The following is a 26,325-nucleotide window of genomic DNA, read 5'->3' on the forward strand; positions in this document are numbered from 1 at the left end:
TCTGGACACACTCTCAGTCTGCTGTAAACCCGCTGCAGGATATTTCTTCATATTGCTTTATAATAAAAAGCTAATGAAGCATGCTGAGGAGAAATGCAAAGGCAGCAAGAAAACATTATTCTGCTGCCTGAGACATATGAAGAAATACATGTCAGTAGTAAACAACTCTGACCTGCTTAGCAGAGAGAGAGGGGGAGAAAATAGAAGGAAAAAACACACCCATGCACATAGTAGTATTAACACACAGACATCAGCTCTGCACACAGTGACACATACAGAGAGAGAGAGAGTCTGTGTGATAACCCCACACACACTTCATCAGCCAAATGCTTTGATCCCACACGCGCCCTGCTCTCTCTGAGCACGTTCAGACAGCTCATCCACCGCACTCTTGAATACTTTATGATGGGCATATGAACACTTCTGAAGTTTTCAAGCACTGCGGAGGAGAAGGAGATGAGGAAGAAGCAGAAGATGAGGAAGAAAAGAACTCAGAGGAGGAGGGGAGGCAGGCAGGGCTGCTCATGCCTTCCATCTTTATTCCTGCTGCATATTAAAGAGCTCATACTCAGAGCTGCTTTGTGCATGTGCTTCCTGTTCAAGTGTGATTAGTTGCCATCTGGTCAGGGATCCATTTTACAGCGTGAGATCATCAGCTGCCAGCAGGCTCCTTCTTTACATCAAAGATGGGCAACGATGAGAGCTCACACCTAAGCTAGATAACCTTAGTGTTGGCTGCTTATGGTTCCAGTTTAAGGTTGATATAATATCAAATAAAAAATATACATGTTCACTGAGCTACAAGATTGACAAATCTTGTATCATGTATTTTAATCTCTTTGCATTAGCAAGGGGTACTGTGCAGAACATTCATGGAGACGGTCTCTGTTGCTTCCACCTGTTAAAATTGCAGCTGTTGCCGGTTGCAGATTATATCAGCTGTTACTAATAAACGTTAAGGCTGAAAGAAAATGAAGCTCTGCTTTGTTTTAGCTTGTTGCAGACACATGTACATTAGACATTTTACAATGAATACACATCAACATAAATATCATGATATGCAATCAAGTGTTTTTACAGTTACACATTTTTCAACTGCCAACGCACTAAAATTACATAAAGCACAATTATTGAGACTGACCCTCAAATTAAAACCTCAGCTCAAGTCTCCAAAACTCATTTTCTGCTTTGTACCAAAAAGCAATTAAATATGTCACTTTTTCAACACAGTTCTCTACATCAGACACAGGAATTTAGTGACTTGTTTGTCTTTCAAAGCAGTGCCATTCAAAATGCAACACCCATGGACCAATTGGCCAAAACAGGTGTCACCTGACCAAACACCTGAGTGAGTACCTGTTTGCAGCAACAATGGAAGCTCGTTTTCAACAACCTTTATTAGCACCTGTGATTCATGATTTCTCTTTGTCACCACAAATGATTTTTCTGTACAGTGTGAAATGCCCCCTTTGGAAATGCATTGACACTGATTGATTTTATAATACATATTTAAATCAGTGAGCAGTAAGTACTTTTGATCAATATATTCATGTACCCAGTGTTGTCAGCGTATGGCACACACACGGTTCATGCTGACTCTGTTTGAACCAGTTACACACTGATGTGCTCAATCGAAAACACGTCCAACATTTCTACTCTTCTAATGATATACAATGGGTTTGATATTTTACAGATATTATTAGAAGTACATGAATCAATGCATTTCCAAAGGGGGCATTTCACACTGTACAGAAAAATCATTTGTGGTGACAAAGAGAAATCATGAATCACAGGTGCTAATAAAGGTTGTTGAAAACGAGCTTCCATTGTTGCTGCAAACAGGTACTCACCTCAGGTCTTTTTATAGAGCTTACATCCTGATTGATAAGTTGGTCCATGGGTGTTGCATTTTGAATGGCACTGCTTTGAAAGACGAACAAGTCACTAAATTCCTGTTTCCCACGTAGAGAACTGTGTTGAAAAAAGTCTCAATTATTGTGCTTTATGTGTCATTTTAGTGTGTGAGCAATTGTAAATGTCTTTAACCAAGATTCCAGTGTGTGGAGCTCATGGAACAGAAGCTATAGCCTTTATTTTAGTTTAATATACATATTGCACTATATTTAATGCTAACAGTTGATCTCATGCTGACCTAACTATAGGTTACAAAGCTGTAATTTACTACAATTTGCTACAACCAAGTGTGACTGTGAGGTACTGATGCTATTTCTAGAAGTTAGAAGTGTGTGTGTTTGTGTGTGTGTCCTCACTGTCTCACGGTCCAGTGGCTTGTTGACCTTGATGACCCCACGGAGGGGGTCAATGAAGAACTGGCTGTCTCGGTCTCCACTGACAACAGAGTAGAGGATGGCGCCATTCAGCTGACTGTCAACGTCCTCTGCTACCAGCTGAAAACACACACACACACACACACACACACACACTTGCAGGCTGAGTGACTGTTTCACTGTCCTATACTGACACAAATGCTTTTCAAAAGCAAACTGGATGAAATATTTTTCATCCATATATCACAGATTCCTAATAAGCTGTATAGATACGAGCCTTCTCTGTCCCAAATGTCTCCTCTGCCGGCACACAGCTATATATGCGCATGGCACTGGAGTCCCTTATAAAGTCCCTTATGAAGCTCAGGTGATATTGGCTGGACTTGATCCAAACTTTACCAACCCAAACACAGTTCTGAGGTGACTGGAATATGTGTGATGGGTAGAACAGACTAACAGAGTACAGTATGAGGCTGAACAGTCATCAGCAGCACTTTACAGTGATTCTGGGTGACTAATAATCCAAGCTGCTGCTTTGCTTCGTTGGTTTATTAATATAGAGGACCCTTCTGGAAACAAAAGGCCTGGGTTTGCGCTGCATTTTGATGATTTCTATTACAATTCATGGCCAAATACATTTCACAGATATTACAGTATGTTGCAGTGCCTATTTATGCTGCTTTGTAGCATTAATTATGTATGTTTTAACCCATTTTCTGAAAATACCATTTTCTTTCCATCACTGCTGGCCATTTTCAATTTTCCATTTTCCAAAGCATGCTGTACTTTTCCTTCATTACCTGTCAGGCAGCCATCAGAGTTCATTCATGTGAGAAGATTAGAAACTAATTAGAGGAAGTTAAAACATGTTTAGGAAATGCATTTTTTGGCAATGCTACATTATCATTGTGCAGTAAAGTCAAATAGGTTGCACGGTGTGTCGCCTCAAAGCAAGAGGGGCTGGGGTTCAATTCCCAGACTAGACGGGCCTTCTGTGTGGAGTTTGCATGTTCTCCCTGTGTCAGCGTGGGTTCTCTATTGATGACTCTAAATGAATAGGTGTGAATGTGAGTGTGAATGGTTGTCTGTCTCTGTGTGTCAGCCCCGTGATAGTCTGGCGACCGGTCCAGGTGAACCCTGCCTTCACACAATGACAGCTGGGATCGGCTCCTGGCAACAAATGCCAGGAGAATGACTGGATACATTTCATTGTATCAGTCATTCACACATTAGGTTTAACATCATTCAGCTTAATCATTTGAATAACAAAACATTTTTTCACACTCTTCTAAGTTATTATATTACAGAAGATCATGATGATAAAAACAGACAGTGCCCTCTTACCTGCTGTTTGATTTAATAATGTCATCTTCTCCTAAAAGCCAATACTAACTGGTTAGTTAAACTGCTTATTAGTTATCACCATAACAGTTGATTTACCATTTGTTTCCCGTACAATTCATTTTCTTTGTAAAGACTGAATATGGTCTTTTAGTTCAACATTTAAGGCCTTTTCTCTATTCCATTGATAAAAAGAAAAGACAAATCTTTATTTTCACAGACTGTTGGTTTTACTATATACTTATCTATGTATACTATATACAATAATCTATATGATATGTGTCTCATTTGTTTTTTTGTTGGATCTGAATGCTGACAGAAGGGGAAGTCGAGGGAGATGGGAAAGATGCAATAGATTTGTGTGAGAGATTTTTTAACATATCTCAGCATATTATTACTTTTTTACAGATAGGAAGCAAATAGACCCACAAACCCACAAAGTCTCTAAAAATAGGAGTCCATCTCAACTGTCTGTGAAGCTCACCAATAAAAAGCTTACACTGCTGAATCCTGTCAAACCTTGAGAGACCAGTAAATATGAGTAACTCTGAGCTGATGAGAGCATCACACAAAGCCATTGTTTGACTCTCAGAGGGGGCAATCTTGAAGAACATGACATCCACCCTGATGACACTGTATACCACTGCTGCAGCATCTCACACACAAACAGCTCCCCTTTCACGTCTTGCCAAATATTTCAAGGGTACTACTGAACAGAGCCATTTCACTGAAGACAAGCCACTAGTCTCACCATCTCTCTTTACAAAGAAAAACAAGTAACTTATAACACAAGAACATGGTGGCCCTAACCCTAACCCTAACTCTAACCCAACAAGACATAAAGATCTAAAGCTCTTCAAGTGGAACAAACATAACCAAGACTTTGCTACAGCCTTTTTAAGGATATCTTATCTCTAAGGTTCTACAGGAAAGCTGTTGAAGTGTCCAACATGGAAATGTCCGTCCTCTGGGGATCAGGAATTTGCTAAGTGAATGTCATAAGAAACTGCACATTACATTTTGATATTTCTTGTGGAAAGGTGGAAATTGTGGTGGTGCTAAAGAAAAGGTCAGAGGATTTCCCAAAACATTACAATCTAGCCTCTGAAAATCACGAGTATTAAGAGCAAATGTCACAGAAATACAGACATTTTGACAGAGTCGGTCAAGGCTACATCCACAATAATACTTTTTGTTTAAAGCCGGTGTTTTAAAACAAAAACGATCTCTGTCCACACGGCGTTTCAGGATCGTTTGCGAATTAATTTCCGTCCATACTAGCACGCCTGAAAACGATTATCACATGACTATTCACATACACTGGTGCCGTTGTAAACAGGAAGTAGATTAGTTGCTTTGTTACAAAAAATATGACAGAGTATTATAGTAGTTTTTAAAAATGAAAGATAGTGCTTGATACTTAGATCTTCCTCTAAAACTTCCTCTATAAATTGGAACAGACACATTTCGTGGACATTTTTAGAAGCTATATTTTTCAGACTTAGTTACAGCGCTGCAGGTCTTGCTCTATCTCTCTCACACACAGCTAATTTACTTCAAAATGAACACATACAAATTAAAGTTTACTAGATTATGGGTCAATACATTTCTGTATGAATTCATGTCCCATCAATGCACTTCACTAACTTTGCTTCTTCCCTGGAGTCTTTGTGCTTTCTCGCCTTACAGGTTTCTGTGGATCGTGGTTCTATCTGGACCCTGGTCTGACCCCCGCTGCTACTATCATTTTATTAGTAGTCGCATTGCTATTGCCGATACCATTACTGCTTTATTATCATTATCATTCTACTATATCCACTGCTGCTGTTATTATTAGTAGTCGTAATGTTTCCATCATTACTATGCGTACTACTCTCATTATATGAATAATTTCTGTCATATGCATTGAATGGGTTGTAACTCTGTAATGTTGTTCATTCTGTACACATGACATCTATCACACTTCTGTCCATCCTGAGAGGGATCCCTCCTTTGTCGTACCGATGTGAGGGTCCCGGGACAGATTGTAAAGCCCTCTGAGCCCTCAGTCATTTTGAGCGATACAAAATAAATTGTATTGAATTGAATACATTTGGTCAACACACTTCTCTCACTCATTTCCTCTGTTCCATTGTTGTCTGCTCTCACACTCGTTGCTCTGCTGGTGACTGAAGTCTCTGACGCACTGGAGAGCAATTACTGCTTTTGTTCCTTCACAGTTTCTTTGTGGACTTCACAATAGTTGTCCAGAAGAAAATAAGCATCAATAAGAAAAGGAAAGCCGCAAACTGTGACTTCAGACGTCCGCACCATAGATAATGTACACGCTGTTCACTAATCGCTCCAATACCAGCTGCTTCCTCCGCATGTCGGCAGTAGTAGAATTACAAAATGCAGAACTTAACTGCACAACAACTGCTAGTATAGACAACAAGATCAGCAACGCTGGTAATCAGTTATCCATGTTGAATTAACATCTGGTAGTCGATCGATAATCAAGGCTGTTGTTTGTGTTCTTCCGGAAAAAGGTGATGGGGCGTGACGAATCAGGGAAGGACACATTGTGACTGCTAAGACCCAATCAAGTAGCGAACTCGGGTGTCTAAGTCATCGTTCCCAAAATGATGCATTTACGCCCGTCCACATTAACAGGTAACCCCGGAGTTTTCAAATTTATCGGGAGCGTTTTTAAACTGATCCGTTTTTGGTGCTCTAAAACTCCGGCCTCGTGTGGACACTCAGTGTAACGTAGCAAAAGATATGCATTTTAAAATGAAAACGTAGTAGTGTGGACATGGCCTCAGGCATCCTCACATATATGCAGGCAAAACGTGACTCTGACTGGAACCTACCTGGACTACAGACTCTCCAGTGGTAGCATCCTCTGACACCACTGCAGCGTAGAGGTCACAGCTGAACATGGGTGCGTTGTCATTGATATCTGTCAGGTTTATGTTCACTGTCGTAATTGCACTCAATGGTGGCGTGCCGCCATCACAAGCCTCCACTGTTAGAAAGTAGTCCCTGCAGGTCTCATAGTCCAGGGGCTGGGCAACTAAAATGGCACCTGAACAAGATGAGGAGAGAGAGGGAACAAAAATATGCATTTGAGTAAAGACAGAATTTATATCAAAATAGCATGTAAGAAAAGAAACATTTCTAAAGGTTGCAGTGTTCATATGTGCGACAATACGGAACGTGTTATAATGAATATCAAGTGTGAATAAAATGAGGGATGACAAGTGTAGAGCTGTGGTTAGCACACTCACCGGTCAGTGGGTGGATGTGGAACTTCCCATGCTCATTTCCTGATCGGATACTGTAAGTGATCTCAGCATTGGTCCCGATGTCCTTGCTGGCAGCATAAATTCTCAGGACCTCGGTGCCCACTCCTACATCCTCCGGCACTGTCGCTAGCTGATCACGGCGCTCAAACACAGGTGGGTTGTCATTGATGTCCAGCACAGTGATAGTGACATTGACCGATGAGGAGAGGGCCAACGGTGAACCCTGGTCAGACGCATGGACTGTTATCTGATAAGCCGGCTGGACCTCGCGGTCGAGAATGCGTTCCAGGACCACGATGCCTGAGGACTTATCGATAGAGAAGGAGCCTCCTGCAGAGTCGGCCAGGGAGTAGACCACCATACGGCCTGGACCTGCTGTAAAGCCAGAAAAAGAGTGTCAGGTAGGCTACAAAAAAAATTAAAATAAAATTCTGTCCACACAACCTTGATTTTACAAAATATCTCCGTCCAGACTAGAACGCAATAAACGACTCCAAACGCTCGCCGGGCCAGTAGGTGGCAATAAAAGCTTTGTCAACGGTTAACTCAATTAACAGAGAAGAACTGGATGACCAGCTGTCGTTCTCAGCAAACATTTCATCAGTTACACGCTCCTGCAGATTCCTGCTGTACAACATCAGGAGGATTCTCCCCTTCCTCACTGATGAGACAGCGTAGGTGCTAATCCAGGCTCTGGTCATCTCCCGCCTGGACTACTGCAACTCACTACTTGCCGGAGCCCCGGCATCGGCCATCAGACCTCTGGAGCTTGTCCAGAAAGCTGCAGCTCGTCTGGTGTTCAATCGCCCCAAGTTCTCCCACACAACTTCCCTTCTCCGTTCTCTACACTGGCTCCCTGTAAGAGCTCGCATCCAGGTTCAGACTCTGGTGCTAGCCTACAGGGCAGTGAAAGGAACAGCTCCTTCCTATCTCCAGGCCATGGTCAAGCCCTACACCTCTCCACGACCACTTCACTCTGCTGCCTCGGGGCGATCGGTTCCCCCGTCGCTCAGAGGTCCCTGCGGCCCATCGACCCGGTCACGGCTGTTTTACAGCAGAGACACTGCCCATCTTTCATCAGGCTGAAAACTCACCTCTTCTAGAAGTACTAGCCTTCCACTTAGCACTTATTGTATTCATATTAGTTTGTTGCACTTATTGTTTTAGTTTGTTTCTGCACTGTACGTTTGCTCTCTATGCTCTTAGATACTTGTTTAACAAAGGAGATGCACTCATGACTTCTGGTGACTAGTAGTTCTCTTGGATACCGATGTTGAATATACTTATTGTAAGTCACTTTGGATAAAAGCATCTGCTAAATGACTGTAATGTAATAATGTAATGTAAGAAGATTCGTGAGCATGCTCAGTGAGCTTATTCACCTTTGACGTTGTAAACAAATAGTAAACAATAGTAAAGCAGTAGCTTATTATTTTTTGATTTGTACAAATGTTATTTACAGTGCTATGGCGAAACTACATCTCAGTGGCCATTTGGCCGTGAAGTGGTGCAGTAATATAAAGTTTAAATGTAGAGTAGTCATTAGACCAAGCAGTGCCAACAACACATCAACATTCCAGTGGTCGAGCATCTCTGTTATCGTTTCTGGCGCATGCTCATTACATAACGCAACAATGGGCATGCGCCAATTAGGGAGATGCCGTCGTTTCCCAAACGCTCTGTTTTACATCCTGTCCACACAGATACAAAGAGACGAAGACATTTTCAAAATATCCGTTTTAGTGACCTAAAAAATATCTGTTTGGATAACTATCTGTATGTGTAGACAGGGCATACACCTCTTCTAAGAACTACTTCTGTCACTTTTCATGTGATAAACCAAGAATACCATCAAAGAGAGCACGGGTATACAGACAAACTATACATTATTATTTATATACACTTTTTTCTGTTCTCTCTGTACTTGGGATCTCTTCTCTCTACTTGTCTGATCTCTTTGTGTCTGCCTCTGCTTCCATTTTAACCCTAAAACATAGCATAGAATATTTGAAGCACAACGTACAGCAGTGGTACCACCAGTAGTAGTAGTAATAGTAATAGTGGTATCACCTTCATCAGGGTCTATGGCCTGAATGCGGGTGAGCAGGGCTTTGGTGGCGGTGTCTTCATAGACACTGGCAGTGTACTGTGACAGGGTGAAGACGGGTGGGTTGTCATTCACATCAGTTACTGCCAGTTGCACCTCAGCACGGCACCATCGTCCACCACCATCAGTTGCCTGGGCAACGAGCCGGTAGTAGGGTGTCATCTCATGATCAAGATTCATAGATGACTTGACTTCACCTGGACAGGTTAAAAACAACTTGTGAAACATTAAGAGATGGAGCCATACAGTGTCACGAGAGAGTCACACAAATTCCAGCATCCAAAGGAATAACTGTGCGTCTAACTGTGTAAGCTGTGATAAGCTGGTGGCCTGGCTCCATTTCACTGTTGCAAGCTCTCTAAAAACTGGTTGCTCCAAGAGAAGCCATTCTGCATGCTTACCAGTGTCCGGGTCAATGCTGAAGTCCTGGGATCCAGGACCATGTAAGGAGTACTGGATCCAGGCACTGACGCCTACATCAGCATCTGTAGCTCCAATCCTCAGCAGCACACTGTTTACTGGGAGGTCCTCTGAAATGGAGGCAGTGTACACAGCCTGCAGACACACATGTACACACACAGCAAAGAAACAAAGAATACAGTTACACTGTGAAAAGCTGGTACAGCTTCTACAATGGCTACATTTACAGTGAGCTAAGTCAAATAAAGGACATGGCATGTCAAACCAAAAATAAATAAAAAAGAACATGCGCTTCTATTCCTCACATGGTCACAGATGGGGCTGTTGTCATTGGTGTCTATCACTGTCACCTCCACCGTTGCTTGGGAAACAAAGAGTCCATCGCTAGCAGTGACATTGATGACGTAGAGGTTGCGTTCCTCCCTGTCCAGTGGCCACTTTACATACATCTTCCATTCACCCTGAACCAGACCGAGCGCAAACACACCACGATAGTTCCCACCTGGACAACACACAGAGAGACCGGCACAGTGAGATCCAGGATCAGTGAAAAAGGTTTCAGACATGGAGGCATACATGGACTTTATGACCTGTGTAGAAAGATCGTAGAAACGTATGAAAGCATAAAAGTATAGCTATTATAACCTGTAACCTTTTTGAGTTCAAAGTATAACCATCACAACATATAGCTTGTTTACACTTTTTATAACCATCATAATATAACTTGTTTTATTTTATGATGGACGTGATTAATCATATAAACTGCATAGATGCCTTGTATAAAATAGTCACTCCAAACTTTTAGAATCCTTACTCTTCTGAACAGGATCAAACCAGTTACAACCAGTTACATCCTGTGTCAGCTCTAGACAGAGGAGGACTCGTGTGTGAGTGACACATGAACTGGAGGAGGTGCCAGCCTTAGATCAGTATAAAAGGCAGCAGGAAACCTGAGAGATTTGGGCTTCTCCCCAACAAGAGATTGGGATAGACTTCTTACCCACTCTAAAGGGAACAGAAGACCCTTTAGGGGACTTACCCCCTCAGAGATGGACTTTTTCCCCACTAGATCCTTAGGGGTCTTACCCCCCTTAGAATAGAGCAAAATAAGACCCTTTTATTTACCCCAAATAAGACCCTTTTGCTATCAGAGGACAGCATAAAAAGGATAGACCCCCAAAAAAGTAGGAATGTCAGAGAGCTGACTGAGAGCTGCACTGACAGGAGAACAGCAGAGCGGAGCAGAGAGGAGAAAAGGGGGGAACTAGTGGCTTATACCTCATAGCAAAATCAGTGAAAGCTGACAAAGAGGAGAACTTATTAAAATAGGAGTGTTAAAATTAGATACTGTAGCCACTGTAACTGTTTCATTGAATTTCAATTGTTGTATGTGATTATTGTGTGAAGACCTGAAATAAAAACACAGCCTTGCATTTTGTAAGTGTCTGAAGCTAAACAAAGTATTCTGGTCCTTCCCCTGTCCGTTAAAGGTGCGATAAGATGTGACGACTGAAACATGCAGAGGAGCTTAAGGTGAGTTCCCTGGGTGAAGACTTGGCAGTGTTAGTCATAAATGGTGAGAATGTTCACAATAGGCAATAGTAAAGTATAGACGATGTACATAACTATTATATACTGGGTGTTAGGGTTACATCCCATTGAGAGCACCTAGGGCAGCCGTAAAAGACTTTCAAAAAGACAGTTAATTCCGAAATCCTAACTATTTAGCTACGGGGTGAGATAAAAGGCCGAAGGTATTGTTCCAACACCTCAAAGAGGAACGCATATCCTCGCAGGTGGGACAGCCGATGGAGTGACCACCGTGTTAGGTGCGAAAGACTCACGCTACACCAGTTTCTCCACATTACAGTCATTTAGCAGACACTTTTATCCAAAGCGACTTACAATTCAGATTCTATCACAAATGAAGCTAGCGTAAGTTCATGCAGGACACGGAAGTTATACGCCCCAGCTGTAACCAGCTGACAGCCAGCCGATTGAATCATAGCTTCCAATCGGCCACGCACCAATCAAAGCCCACTCTCACTTCAAGGAGGTTTATTTAAATATGGCTTCATTCAATAGAGATAGATACAGCCTACTGTATACAGACAACCTGAAAACAGCTATCTGATTAGAGTGCCTTAGAGTGACTGTCACACACTCTGCCTTCTCCAGTCACCTCACCTGGCACATATTCACCACCTGCACATATGGATTGTGTAAATTACAAATGTGTGGAAATAAAGACAGCAACAGCTCCATATCCTCATTATGAGTCCTGATGATTAAGCTGGCCAAGTTCACTTTAACAAAACTTCTATAAATAAATAAATTGCGTCACCTACTTCCATTTTTGAATGATAACCAGGGTTGGGGATCAACTGATTGTCAAACATTTTTTAAACAGCCAGTTTGATTTCTATAAACATACACACATTATGGTGACACTCGTGTAATGCTGCATTATGAATGCACTGTCACTGCTAGAGGACTAAGTAAGTGGAGAAATTAAGGGGGAACGAGTGTTCAGAGACCACCTCACCCACAAACACCTCCATTGATGTGTCCGGAAAAATCTTTTTCTTGGTCATGAACAGATATTGTGGAAAGCAAGAACTATAAAAACATTGGCACTGGAAGATTAACATTGGCACTGGATGATAAAAAATCCAGGGTTTCGCAGAAATCTAGTATCAATGTCTGCTGATACAGTTGCAGTGCAATAACAAATATTTACAGTGGTACTCACTAGTGATGTGGTAGCTGACTTGACGGTTAACGGCAGAGCTGTCATCATCTCTGGTGTTCAGCACAGCCACCACCTCGCCTGGCGGGTCACTCTCCTGAACTGAACCAAAGTAGCTTTGCTCCAGGAACCTGGGGGGGTTGTCATTGATGTCTGACACTGCTACGGTCACAGTGGTGGTACTGGAAAGAGATAGGGTCTCTCCAAGGTCTGAGGCTACTACCGTGAATATGTAGGATGGGTTGGTCTCATGGTCCAAGTCCTTGCGTGTGGAGATCCAGCCTGTGTTGCTGTCAATGCTAAAGGTGTCAACCAATGTATCTAAGTCCCCATCTGACTGGATTAATGTCCCAAGACTGTATGTTACCTGGCCATTGGCCCCTGAGTCTGGGTCTAGTGCTTGGACTTTAATGATTTTGGTTCCAATTGACATTCCTTCCATAACTGTGGCCTCATAGGAGTTTGCCTCAAACGCTGGTTTGTTGTCATTTAGATCCAACACTTTGACTTCAACATTAACAGAAGTCACAGAATCCAGTTTAGCCTGTTGTACAGTGGCAGTGAGTTTCAAATGGTATTCTTTTATCACCTCATGGTCCAAAAGCTTATCAAGCTTGATCACACCTGTATCCTTTTCCACCACAAACACCACATTTTGGTTGTTTTCTCCGGTCTCTCCGTTAACCAGGGCAAAAGTAGCAGAAAGCGAGGCATATCCAGGAGAAGTGTTGAGGCGCACAGTCCCTATGACTGAACCTATGGGGGTGTCCTCTGGCATGCTAAATAAGTATTGATGTTGGCTGAAGGAAGGAATGAAGGCATCTGGAGAAAGTACATGGATGTAGACAGACACTAGAGAGTGCCGGACTGGATTTCCTCCATCCACAGCCTTTACAAAAAAAGATAATACAGAGTTCCTCAAGTGGCTGAAGCTGCCTTTAGTTACCATCCAACCGTTGTCTGGGTCTATCTCCAAAATGTCCACGACAGGGACATGAGCCTCACTGTAAAGTGAATATGTCACTTTGGCGTTAGTGCCATCATCCGGATCATAAGCCTGAATCTGTGTCACCAAAAAACCTTTAGCCACATCAGATTTGACTGAAGCTCTGTACTCTGTAGCACGGAAGCAAGGGACATTGTCATTATCATCTGACAGAGTAACTTGTACTGTACAGTAAGAGACCCGTCCACCTGGGTCCTGGGCTGCCACTGTCAGAACAATGTCCTTATTGGCTGGGTCCTCACGATCAAGCTTTTCTACAGTGGTGATCTGGCCATTTGCATCAATGCTGAATTGGTCCTTGCCCACATCATTAACAAAGGAATAAATGATGTGACCCAACACTCCAGGGTCTGCATCTGTTGCCTTTACCTGAAATTAAAAAACGTTTTATAATACAGACATGAAAATGTAGAATTACGTACTGTATTATCAATGTGCGAAATTATGCAAACACAAAAACATATTTGAATTAATTTCAATAGCACTTACTTGTATAACTTTGGTTCCCACAGCAGCATTCTCTTTTAACTCTGTCTCATACATATTCTGTCCAAACACTGGACTATACAGGTTGGCCCACAACACCTTGATGTGAACCTGCGCAGTGCTGGTGAACACCCCATCAGACACTGAAACATTGAGGCTGAAGACAGGCTCCATTCTTTGCTTATGGTGGCTGGACAATTTGATGATTCCTTTATTTTTGTCCATCACAAAGTTCATTCTTTCATTTCCTGACAAAATGCTGTATTCCAACTTTTCAAAATCTGAGCTATCAGCATCTGAGGCATGGACACAGGTAACAAAGTGACCCTTTGGTGCTAACTCATTCACATAGGCCTCATACAGTAGCTGATTGAAAACTGGTGGATTGTCATTCATGTCATTCACTACAACTATGACTGATACTTCACTACTCAATGGTGGGAAGCCATTATCGGTGGCCCTGACAATGAAGTCATACTTTTGGACAAGTTCATGGTCTAGCATACGTGCTGTCAGGATTAATCCACTGCTACTGTCAATGTGAAAGTAGTCTGTGCTGTTATGCACATCTGAGAATATCTGGTAGCGGACAACATTGTTCTTCTCTGAGTCTTTGTCAGTGGCAATGACTTGAAGTGCTGGAGTTCCAATCATGGCTGTTTCAGACAAAACTACCCTGTAGGACATTTTCTGGAATATAGGTGGGTTATCATTTACATCCTGGACAACCACATCTACGTCAACCTCAGCACGGGCACCAGTCAGATAGTCTGTGGCTCTGATGGTCAGGTGGTAAGATGCTGTTGCTTCATAGTCCAAAGAGTGGATGACGCTTATAACTCCAGTATCAAAACCAATGTCAAACTGAAGAGATGGGTCTCCATCAACTATAGTATAGATAATGTTTTGACCTTCAGGACTAGTGGCATTGATGCCAAGAATTGGTGTGTGCACAGCCACATCCTCATTCACAGAAACAGAATAAAATGATTTGTCAAAGACAGGCATGGCTTTGTTGACTACTGTGATGGGGAACTCTATAGTAGTTGAGAGAGGTGGATAACCACCATCTCTGGCATTGATCACCATCTGGTATTCCATATTGGACAAGTCTGACTCAAAAGCCCTCTTGAGGCTGAGACCACCTGTCTGCTTGTTGATCTCAAAGTGACTATGGTCATCCTTGAGATAGTAAGAAACCTCTCCATTAACCCCTTGGTCACCATCTACTGCCATGACCCTGAAAATGGGTGATCCTGGCTCAGCTTCTACTTGAACAGCTGCATAATAAGGAAGTCCAACAAACACAGGGGCGTTATCATTTATGTCCTCAACGTGGACTTGAACCATAACTCTGGCCACGTGTAGACGGTCGTGCTCCCTTCTTGCCTCAACAACCAGTTCGTAGAACTCACGCTCCTCACGGTCAAAGGGTATACCTGTGGTTTGAATTACACCAGAAGTTGGACGAATCGTGAAGCTCGTGCCAGCATTCAACAAGGTGTACTTCAATGGTTCATTGAGACGGTTTCCCACGGCATTGACCACAGCTACTTTGGTGATATTTGATACATTCTCTTGAATGGATGAAGAGTAAAGGTTATGAGTAAAGCTGAGACCAGAATCCAGAGCCTCTCGAACAAGAATGGTCACCAGAGCTGTGCTGGAAAATTTCCCATCTGAAACTTTGACACTGAAGCGGAAACGTTCTTTGGAGAAGTTGTTGTGTTTGACTGTAATAACTCCACTGGAAGGTTTGATGGCAAAGTGCTGCAGTACTCCATCAGTCAGAGAGTAGGTGAGCTCTGTAGGGACATCTTTGTCCGGGTCTATGGCTGAAACCTGCAAAACTTCTACTCCCATATAGGTGGGGAGTAACAGAACTGTTTCATAGGCATTCTGGGTGAAGCGAGGTGGTGAATCATTTGTGTCAATCACTTGTATTGTGACCTCTGTTGGACTGTCTGCAGTCAACTGTGGCTTGCCATTGTCTCTCACATGAACGTGGAAGTGGAACGTGTCAAATGTCTCATGGTCTAGATTAGCAATGGTTCTGATGGAGCCAGTACCTGAGTCCACTGTGAAGAATATCTTTGCAGTGTCCTCAACAATCTGGTAGACTAACAGAGCATTTTGGTTGCGGTCAGCATCAGTGGCCTTGATTACGAGAGGTGAGTCATCTGAGTTCAAGACCACGCTGTTGACTGGTGCTGCCTCGCTGATGCTGCCATGATAGCGAAGCTGCTGGAAAACTGGTGGGTTATCGTTCTCATCCACTACCTGAATTAACAGAGTAGCATTAGAAGCCATGCCAGCCATGTTGGTAGCCTGGACTATCAAGGTGTAAGATGCTGTAGTCTCATAGTCTAAAGGCTTTTGGGTAGAAATGACTCCACTGTACTGATTTAACTGAAAAACATGATCTGTGTTGCCCTGCTTGATATCATAAGTAAGGGTGGACTGGCTGACTGCACTGACTGTGGTAACGGAGGTCCCCATCATGGCCTTCTCTGTGATTTCAGCCTGGTATTCAGGCTGAGGGAACTTTGGGCCGGCATTGTCAGAGAGGGTGACAGCAATGCGCACTATAGTGGTGGTGGACAGGGGAGGGGAGCCATTGTCAGTGACTCTCACAGTGAGAACATAATGGCCTATGCTGGACAAGTCCAGGTCACAAGCAACAGTGATGATACCCAAAACTGGTTCAATATGGAATGCATTTCCAGTGTTTCCTGTTGGAAGATCAAATACAATGTAAACAATGTGGTAGCTCTTTTAAGGGTAAATATTTACCATTTCAAGAATTAAGCTGTCAGAGGTGCCTACCTGCTTCAATGGAGTAGCGTAGCTCAGCGTTCACGCCTTTGTCTTTGTCCAGGGCAGTCACCTGGACCACAGCTGATCCCACTGCTGCTGACTCATAGACTGAGCCTTCATACAGCGCACTGGTAAAGATGGGTACATGGTCATTTATATCCTCCACTTCTATTAGCACACGGGCCAGGTTCTTCCTGTATGGGAACTCTTGGTCCTTCACCTGTGGAGACAACAGAAAGACAATCAAAAAAAGTCATCCCCCATGGTCACAATGAAAAGTAAGTAAAAGCTAAATCTGATAATTATGTAACTGTTAAATCTAAAATGTGCCCAGTGATATCATTGTCCAAAGTATAACAAACACAAAAACAGAAATCCTACTCTTTCACTTTCCTTTCTGACACATATTTGCACAAATTTTACATTTTTGATATTAGTAGTTTAATACTGGATAAGCAGATCAGTATAAAAGTATCCTCTTTCCTCTCCTAATTAGTTGGAAAACAAATTGAAATGTATTAGCCCATGAAATTCCCCTGTGGAATTAGCCTGTTACACTACAATTAGTTCTTCCTGGAAACATTTGGACAGTTGTTGTTTGTCCTCGGGAATATGCGGGATTGTCTTTTGTACAACAACAATGCAGATAAGACTGGGACCCCTCCGTGGAAAGTGAGGAGATCAAAGAACCACAGCTGTTAGTACAAGACCCTAAATATCAGACATTGGCAGAGACAGTGACATAGACTTACAATGACAGTGAGGATGTGCTGGGCACAGGCCTCGTGGTCCAGCCTCTGAGCAGTGTAAATGATGCCTAGGATGGGGTGGATGCGGAAGAGACGCATGCTACTTGGGTCTATTGAGCTCTGCAGAGAATAGGTCAGCCGGTGATGCTCATCACGGTCCGATGCCAGAACCTGGACAACCTCAGTGTCAGGTGGAGTGTCTTCAGACATAGTGACATCATAGGTTGATTGGGAGAAGATGGGAGCGTTGTCGTTGTTGTCCATAACAGTGATGTGAACCTGGAACACAAGGGGCATTTACATATAGAAAAGGAAGAGGAGGAAAGAAGACATCATTGACTGAGTTGTATTATCCTGCTCTTGATAGAAGTTTGTCATGCAGAATAGCTGATATTTTGCAGATATTCTCAGTATGAATATTTATTGTCTGCAGTGCACATATTGCAGATATTTTGAATATAAATGAACCAATGTGGGCAACATTACATTTCCTACAAAACATATTAGCTATTTCTGATTAGTTGTATATGAACTTAATTGGGTTGTTCTCAGGAAACACAGTCTTTCCGTCCCCATGACTGAAACCTTTCCAGAAACACAACACTGGACAGACAGGTGGAGGGTCTAGTCCAAACCTCTTAGCCGTTATCATCCCTGCACAACAATGGCTGTTGGCAGAAGTGGTTAAGTGGATTCAGATATTTCTGTACAGTAGCAGGAAATAACAGGATTAAGCTGTCTTCCCGAGTTCATGCTTTTGTTTGGTATGTCACTGTTGGTGCTGCATCAGCCCCTTTGAAAAGTTCATGACAGTAACATTTTATGTCAATGGAGTTGCTGCAACAGTTTATTCACTTGCAGAGGCAATGTACATTTCTATGGTGGTTTCATATATGAGTCAACTTTGACACATAAATTAATGCTGTTAAGGAATAGGCCTGTGATAGTCTGGCGACCTGTCCAGGGTGAACCCTGCCTTCTCCTAATGGTAAATGGTAAATGGACTTCTACCTGTATAGCACTTTTCTAGTTTTCCGACCACTCAAAGCGCTTTAACACTACATGTCATCATTCATAATGTCAGCTGGAATCCACTCCAGCCCCCCCATGACCCTGAACAGGATAAGCGGTTTAAGATAATGGATGGAGGCTTGTTAAGAAATAGAAGATTACTTGACAACACTATTTGTATCATTTTACTTAACAAACTTTCCTGTCAGTGGAATATGAAACAGAGTGTATGCTGAACAATAATGAACACAGATGAATGTGTGCCATGGTGCAGACTGCAGAGAAGTCATGCATCGTGTTTGTAGGGCGACTGTGGCTAAGTGGAGAGCACCGCCGTCCTTCAATCAGAGGGTTGGCGGTTTGATCCCCGGCAAGTCGCATGTTGATGTGTCCTTGAGCAAGACACAAGAATGTGATAGAATCTGAATTGTAAGTCACTTTGGATAAAAGCGTCTGCTAAATGGCTGTAATGTAATGTAGCTCAAGGGCAAATCAGGAAGACACTCACTCATAATCTCTCTCCTTGTAATTACTCTATCAGCTGATTGGGGGAGTGCACTTTTAAGTAACCAACCAGATTCTGCCAACTGCACACCGGCTCCTGGAGCCAATCATATCGTTGCTGTCAAACTTTAAAAAGTGTTCTCCTCTCTGCTGCTGTCAGTTGTCATTTCAGCGTTAAGCAGACGTGACCCTCCTCCACCCCAGTCACCTCCAGTCAGCATCACAGCCATGCTCCTGATTCATCATCAGATTGCAGCAACTTCTTTCACCACCACTACCAGTGTCTGGACTCCAGGGGGGATTAGGCCTATTGGACCTCAGTATCCCTACCCTCGGTGATAGTACTTCATGATGGAGTCCAATCGCCAAAGACTTTGCACTTTTCATATTTGATGCATGTATAATAAATCATTGTTAAATTATAAAACAAGTCTCTCCTGATTGAAATGTGGTTGGTGTAAGTCATGACTCATGGAAAGTTCCTGAGTCACAGATGACTGGTGATGAAGCCCAGCTTGAGTCAAGAAAACCAAGGAGGAAAGGCAGAGACAGTCTTAATGTTGACTTCACTGTCCTCAACCACCAGGAGCATCAGGAACTTAAAGGAGAAAACACAAGCAAAACTGACCAATCATAGCTGTTGTCCTCTTACATGCAGATTAAGGTGTAGCTACAGCTGCATGTATGTAAGAAAGCCCTTTCTCTGTATTTGATACCGTTACCAATTGTGCCTTTGTTCCAAGTTTCTTCCTCCATAGGTTCCCACAAAAGATTTTTGAATTATTATTCTATTATTCTATTACTATTCATTGGTAGGCTTCAAACAAAGCCTGTCAGATCCTTCAACATCTGAAACGCTCTAATTTTGATCACAAAATTCTAAAGGGATTGGTTATGTGAACAGTGGTGTCTGAACTTCTCTCTCTTGCCGGCGCTCTGTTTTCATTCTTCACACAACTACTCCTTCCATCACTATACGTGTGAACAGCCTAACCAGCCACAACATAAATGCCCCTGCGGAGAGAGAGTCTGAAACTGTGCGCCATTATACACATTTTTTCAGCTCATTGTGTTAACACACAAAGACATAGAAACACACAGCGTTCTGTGAGAGATCGGGGAGGCTGTCTGATGCAGCCCGGAGGATGCTACAATTAAGCTTTTTGCCCTGCCATGCACATTTGGAACGGGTAGAAATACTCTGACCTTTAGACATGGTTGAACAGCACGTTGTATGACCTAAATCACATGACCGAATAGTAATCAATTAAAGGTCCTGAAATACTTTATATAAAATAAAAAAACTAAGGAAAGCAGGGTGGACAGTGGACGCACAACGCAGCTCTTTTTCCTGTTCACACATGCGGGACGTACCATCCTCAGTATAGTCCCTGCGATCCTACATTTTGGGCAGCACACAGCCACCTGGCACCCAACAGACATGGGCAGATGACATAATTCCACGCGGATCCTTGCAATTATGTGGACACAAAGTATAATTTGAGCTTTATATACTGTCTAATCTGTGAGTCTTTTGGTGAGGCAGAAAACAACAGGAATAAAGGTGGAAAGTTTCAAACACTTGGAAAAAACAAAAAATCAAGGAATAGATTGACACCCAAGACCTTCTTCACCACTGAGCCACTGTGCTCACTATACCCCTGATGAAATACAGCAACTGAACTCTGTAAGGATTACAAAGTATAAAATAGCAGCAGGAGTAGGACCTGGGGGGGAGGAGAGTGAAAATGTGCACTGTACACACACCAAGAAAAAGGAGTCAGATTTGTACTGATTCCTATCCAGAGAAAACACAAAGAGAAGCGAAGGGAATCGTAGACAGGAGTTGAGTTGAGCACTGCCGGGCAAATAATCTAAATTTAAACCCTGGTGCATCAGTCGGCCTTCTGTTGCTCAACTGTGGAGACATTCCCTGGCGGCATGACGCCATGCTGACTCTCCATCTGGGAGCCTTCTTCCCTTCTTATACAGGTGTGTGTGGTTCTGTATCTATATGTGTGTGTGTGTGAGTAGAGTATGTGAACAAAAATATTGCAACTGCTATGTGAAGAATGAGTTCTGTTCGGTCAGGCTAAAAGGTAAAATTATAGAAAGCAGGGAGCTTTATAACCCAGACACCAGTTGAAATACTATCCGTGTGAAGATTTCACGTAAGTCTTAACACTGTGTCATAGAGGGGTGAATTAAGATTGCATCATATTGACAGTTTTATAGCAGTTTGATAATTACACACCTCAGACTATGGCCTCAACAATGACTACAGCGTTGCACCAACACCTATAACAAAGTGTCGAAAACATTATAGGCATTGTAAAATGGGATTGTTAAAGATGAATACATTGGATTGAACTGTACAGGTTCAGCGAATAAAAGTGAATAAGGCTATTGAGTGATTTTGGTTGACATATTTCTGTGGTCAAGCACTCTGATTATTATTATAAGGGCCCAAGCAGAAAAGTGCCAGGGGTCCCAACTGTATCCTTGGCCATGGGATGAATAATGAATATGATCCATTTTGATTAGTGTAACCCTTGGATTATGTGATGGTAAATTGCGAAGGAAACAAACAATGATGTCTTAGGCCATTTGACAATATGCTGTTTGAGGTAGGGGCTATGGAACGTATCTCCTTGAGGAGAGAACAGATCCAATTTGATCAGCAGAATCTTAAGACCTTCACGGTGCTCCTCCTTGGCGACATCATAGGCCCCACCACCCACTCCACCATCACCAACTGCCTCACAGATAAAAAGACCTGGATGCAAGCCAACTTTCTCAAACTCAACAGCGACAAATCTGAAATGCTCATCATCAGCCAAATCAATAAACAAATCCCACCACAACTTCTCCCTCTGCATCGATGGCACCACTGTTCCTGCTTCCACACATGTCCGTAACCTTGATATCATTTTCGATCAAACCCTTTGAATGTCAATCACATCACAAAAACCAGCTTCGTTCATCTCAAAAACATTGCCTGTCTACACCCCTCCCTCTCCTTCTCCTCCACATCGTCATCACCTCTCGACTGGACTACTGCAACAGTATCCTGTACGGCACATCCACCAAAATCTAGAAATCTAAAACTAGAATACATTCCAAACTGAGCTGCCTGTCTGCTCTCAAACTCATTTATTTAAATCTGCTTTTAACCATTTTAACCCTAGCCCTATTTTGAGGCCTCTGCTCAAAAATTGCATACCCATACTAAAAAGACTGTAATTCTGTAACTACAAGGTCTATTTTAATAATTTGGATGTTATAATACAGGAAACACTTGTGAGATTTGTTCAGATGTGTAAATATTGTGTATATGTTACTGGTTAAGTGTAAATAAAAATGGCACACAGCTCAAATTGAAAAGTTTCAGGTTCGCCTGAAAAAAAAAGCACTGAAAGCATGATTATCTCTTTTGAATGATGCAGGTGAAAGTTTAAACCTCTCACAAATCATAGCATAACATGTCAGCAGTCTCTAAAAAAAATGTGGCTTTGATAAAGTGAAGCATAAAAAAGTTAGAGAGGGTTTAGTACAAAGAGGTCAGGCGAAGTGAAGCAAAATTGTCATTTTGGAACCAGCTGTTCAAGCTGTTCCATTGTACTTTTTTTTTTATACTTAACCTTTTAACCTCTAAGCCTATTTGCCTAAGAATGCGGAAATGAGTGTAGAATGCAGTGAGCCGGACAGTCAGGGGATTGACAGACTTTTTAGCCACTAAAACGCCAAAAGAGTTGCGCAACAGACCGAGTGTCGAAATGATTTGCTGAAAAGTAAAAGGAGGATTATCTATGCATAAATGCCTGGATTATCTCTATTTTACTCTCAAACGAAAGAGAGGGACCGGCGCATATGTAGCGAAAGGATTTAAGCGGATTTACAGAGTTTTTCACCCAGAAAATCAGCTCAAGGTACGATGCGTTCCTTCGGAGTCAAATTCCTTGTATGCGTACGCATACATGGCCAATAAAGCTGATTCTGGTTCTTATATCTATAAGAATATTAAAGGCTTTCTCAACAGAAACAAGAGGGATTTCATGGCAAGGGATCCTGAGTAACTCCATCTGTCTAAAACCATATTCTATATTCTATATGTTATACTGTTTTATTACAGACTACATTATATTTCCATATCATAGTCATTATCCAACCATTATCTTTAGGGTCGTGGGGGGGGGGCTAGAGCCGATCTCAGCTGTTAATGGGCGAAGGCAGGGTTCATCTGGACAGTTAGCCAGACTATCTCAAGGCTGACATGTAGAGACAGACAACCAGTCACACTCACATTCACACCTACGGGCAATTTAGAGTCATCATTTAACCTAAGCTGCATGTCTTTGGACTGTGGGAGGAAGCTGGAGAACCCACACTGACACAGGGAGAACATGCAGACTCCACACAGACGGTGCACAGTACTAGCCAACACACCCCGTTATCTTGAGATCACTCTTGGGGGAGACAGAATAAGGGTTGATTTAATTAAATTCATAATGTGTGCTTGCTGTTATTTTACTACTTCTTTAGAACATAAGGACTCTCCTCTGGGGAGAGTGCATGTGAAGTCTTTTATGGATCAGATATTTTGGGGGACAATAGTTAAATGGGTGAGATATAATTAAAAATGAAGATTTTAGTGATCAAAAAATAAAAAGATTGTACACAATCTGCGTGTGCGTGACCAACTTGGAAATGACTTCTGGGAGCCTCATAGTCTACCAGCATGAGCAGAGTGTGGGCCAACATGACAGAGAGACAATATGTGACTGGATACAAACGGAATGCATGAATACGCCCCTTTTCACTGTCTGAATACTAAGTGTAGGAAATTGACAGTAAGTAAAATGACAAGATGAATAGTGCGTGTGTGTGTGTGTGCATGTCTGTGTGGGGGGAATAATAGGCATCTCACTCTCATTCTTCATGTTAGAACAATTGTTCGTGCTAAAAATGCTAATATCATATGCTCTGTGTTTGAGTGTTTGTGTGTCTGTGTATTTGTGTCTATGTACAGTGTGTCTTTTCAAATCCCACATTATTTTGAACATTCTAATCCAACCCGTCTCGTAAATTAAAATCTAGTTTAAATTCTTTGCCCTGATCAAATAATTGAAACAGGTTTTCTTAAACAGTATTTTTGGCAGCAAGTTGCAACTCTCTGTATCTATTAGAAGTCTGAGGAAGAGCCTGGTTACATTACATGGCAATAAAATACACAACTGGAACTTCTCTTTCTGTATTGTATATTGTTCAGCTCCTTTTCTTAACACATGTCGGGTCCACATGGGAAAGGTGGCTAAATTAGAGTAAAGTGCTAATCAATGTGCAGATACATACATAATCCCTAAAAACCCTGCATAGAACAAGTACATAACAAGTACTGTTATCTGTTTGTCTGTGCACTATTTTATATTTTATTGCACATTTTAATATGTTTCTATTTGTTGATGTTATGCACTATCAACCATGTAAAACTCCTTGAATGTGCAACATACTCTGGCAAAATAAACAATTCTGATTCTGATTCATAGCATGTAAAGCCCAATTTGTAATGACAGTGGCTGTCTGTCTTCTTGATACACTGCCACCCTTTTCCATATTTCAAAAACACAGATGTTATCTGCTGTGATGTTTGTCCAGGCTGTTAGTCGTGGCATCTCTGAAGATAATCCTTGTGACTGGAGTGTAAAACCAGACCGTCTCTTCCATTACCACTATCTTTTCCCAGCTCAGCTGCTATGGGGCTGCTTGTGTGTCATTTCTACTGAAGATACAAGAATCTGCCCCGCTCATTCTCTGTTCAGAGGAATCTTTGTATCTAATGTAATCCAGTCATTTTGGTTCATGGACTGTGTTTCCACATATGTTTTATGTCTGTTAGGTAACGTATTGCTCAAATAACCAATAATTATGTAAACTCTTCCTTTGTGACATCTGGTGCATTAGCATTTTGAATTGCTCCAAAAACAATAAGAAGGTATAACTGTAAACCAGCAAACAATGAAAGGTCGATGGAACAAAGGTTACCTGTGTGTATGCAGTGTTGGTGCCGTCGCTGGCCTGCACCGTCAGGTTGTAGAAGGAACGCTGCTCAGCATCCAGAGGCTTGGCGATGATGATGGTGCCCACAGCCTTCTCTACGTCAAACACGCTGTCGCTGTTCCCACCTGCTCCACGGGAGGAGGGAGGTTCAGACAGTGTCAGTGATAAAGACATACATTTATTTACGGACCAATGGTTTTCATTCATGTGCAACCATGTGCTGAAATATCCAAACATTAGTTTGGATATGACATAACCAGCAGTACATTTTATGTTTTGCCTGTATACTCCGCCTGAGCAGCACATGACTGGAGACCATTGCTGCACATGCTCTCCATTGATATTCTTCAGAGTGTGGGATGGTATAGATGAGGGAGGGATGGCTGCTGACAAGATGAAGCCCCCCCCCCCACACACACACACACACACACACCAGCTCCTCAAACTCTTGCAAACCGACAGTGAAAAGCACAACTTCAGTGAAGCATGAGCACTGGCCATGCAAGCTGCATGAACAACAACGTGTTTTTCTATTACTCTCTGCTCTGTACACGTAGTGAATGGATTTAAAACATTCGGCCCACACAGGTTCACCATATGTGTTTGTGTTTGTCTGATCAGCTTCTGTTTGTTTTTTAATGAAACGTTTAATTTAGTCTGAGCTGCACTGGGTGTCCTCTGTAGAGAAAGAATCTGCCACCATCGGCTGTCTAAGTGGATGTCTATGTTGGTGTGTGTCTGTGATGATTGTGTGTGAGTATGTGTGTGTTTGTATGTGTGTAGCAGACTCAAAGGGATTCCTCAGCATCTCTGTCTAATAAATCCATGACCTCAGCACAGCATCAGCCCGCCACCACTCAGCCAAGGCTTACCGTGTGTGTGTGTGTGTTGTGCCCTGCAACATGTGCCTTTATGTCCTCTGATTGTCTGTTTGTTGAGCCCATTTGAAGACGCCCATGGCCCAGCTGTTCTTGCAGTGAAGCAGCTCTTCTCAAATGGCCTGGCCGATCCCTTTGATTACCAGATCGATGGGGTAGTCTGCACACATCTATCCCATGTCTAGACAAAATGAATAGTGCACTGGACTGAAGTGGTAGACTCATTCAAGAACTTCAACTTCTGTAGCTGCTGTGACTAAAGAATGTCTGCTGGTCTGTGGTCTCAGGATGAGTGGCATGTTACTAGCACTACTGTATGCACATTCACAAAACGGATTGGGGTTCAATAGCATCTTACATGGAAGTGAATACTGTATTAAATCTGCTTATTGATTCATTGATACTAATTACTGTGGGTTCAACTTTCAACATTTGTAAGTAGCTTAAAAGGCCGGTTTGTAGCATTTCATGGATCTACTGGGCGAAATGGAATAAAAATGAATTAATAGGTTTTTATTAGTGTATGATCACAATCAATCGAAGAAGCCTTAGTGAGCACAATGGTGTTCAAACAGACACAAGAGTACATGTGGAAAATAATTGACGTTTTCCTAAGTTGGAGTTC

General features: G+C 42.4%; 1 protein-coding gene across 1 annotated transcript in view; it reads right to left on the bottom strand.

Moving 5' to 3' along the window:
* The window catches only part of fat3a (FAT atypical cadherin 3a), a gene marked incomplete at its 5' end in the record, with an annotated part of 122,394 nt that overhangs the window by 35,803 nt on the left and 60,266 nt on the right, over window positions 1–26,325 (bottom strand). The window contains 11 exons of the mRNA XM_079166666.1: window positions 2,271–2,408; window positions 6,482–6,696; window positions 6,899–7,291; window positions 8,987–9,220; window positions 9,425–9,578; window positions 9,749–9,945; window positions 12,196–13,567; window positions 13,688–16,416; window positions 16,511–16,721; window positions 17,254–17,529; window positions 24,808–24,947. Of these exons, the coding sequence (XP_079022792.1) occupies window positions 2,271–2,408; window positions 6,482–6,696; window positions 6,899–7,291; window positions 8,987–9,220; window positions 9,425–9,578; window positions 9,749–9,945; window positions 12,196–13,567; window positions 13,688–16,416; window positions 16,511–16,721; window positions 17,254–17,529; window positions 24,808–24,947 (6,059 nt within the window). The remainder of the gene's footprint in view (window positions 1–2,270; window positions 2,409–6,481; window positions 6,697–6,898; window positions 7,292–8,986; window positions 9,221–9,424; window positions 9,579–9,748; window positions 9,946–12,195; window positions 13,568–13,687; window positions 16,417–16,510; window positions 16,722–17,253; window positions 17,530–24,807; window positions 24,948–26,325) is intronic.

The sequence above is a fragment of the Pholis gunnellus genome (genome assembly GCF_910591455.1).
Source record: "Pholis gunnellus genome assembly, chromosome: 9".
In the NCBI taxonomy this organism is placed as follows: Eukaryota; Metazoa; Chordata; class Actinopteri; order Perciformes; family Pholidae; genus Pholis; species Pholis gunnellus.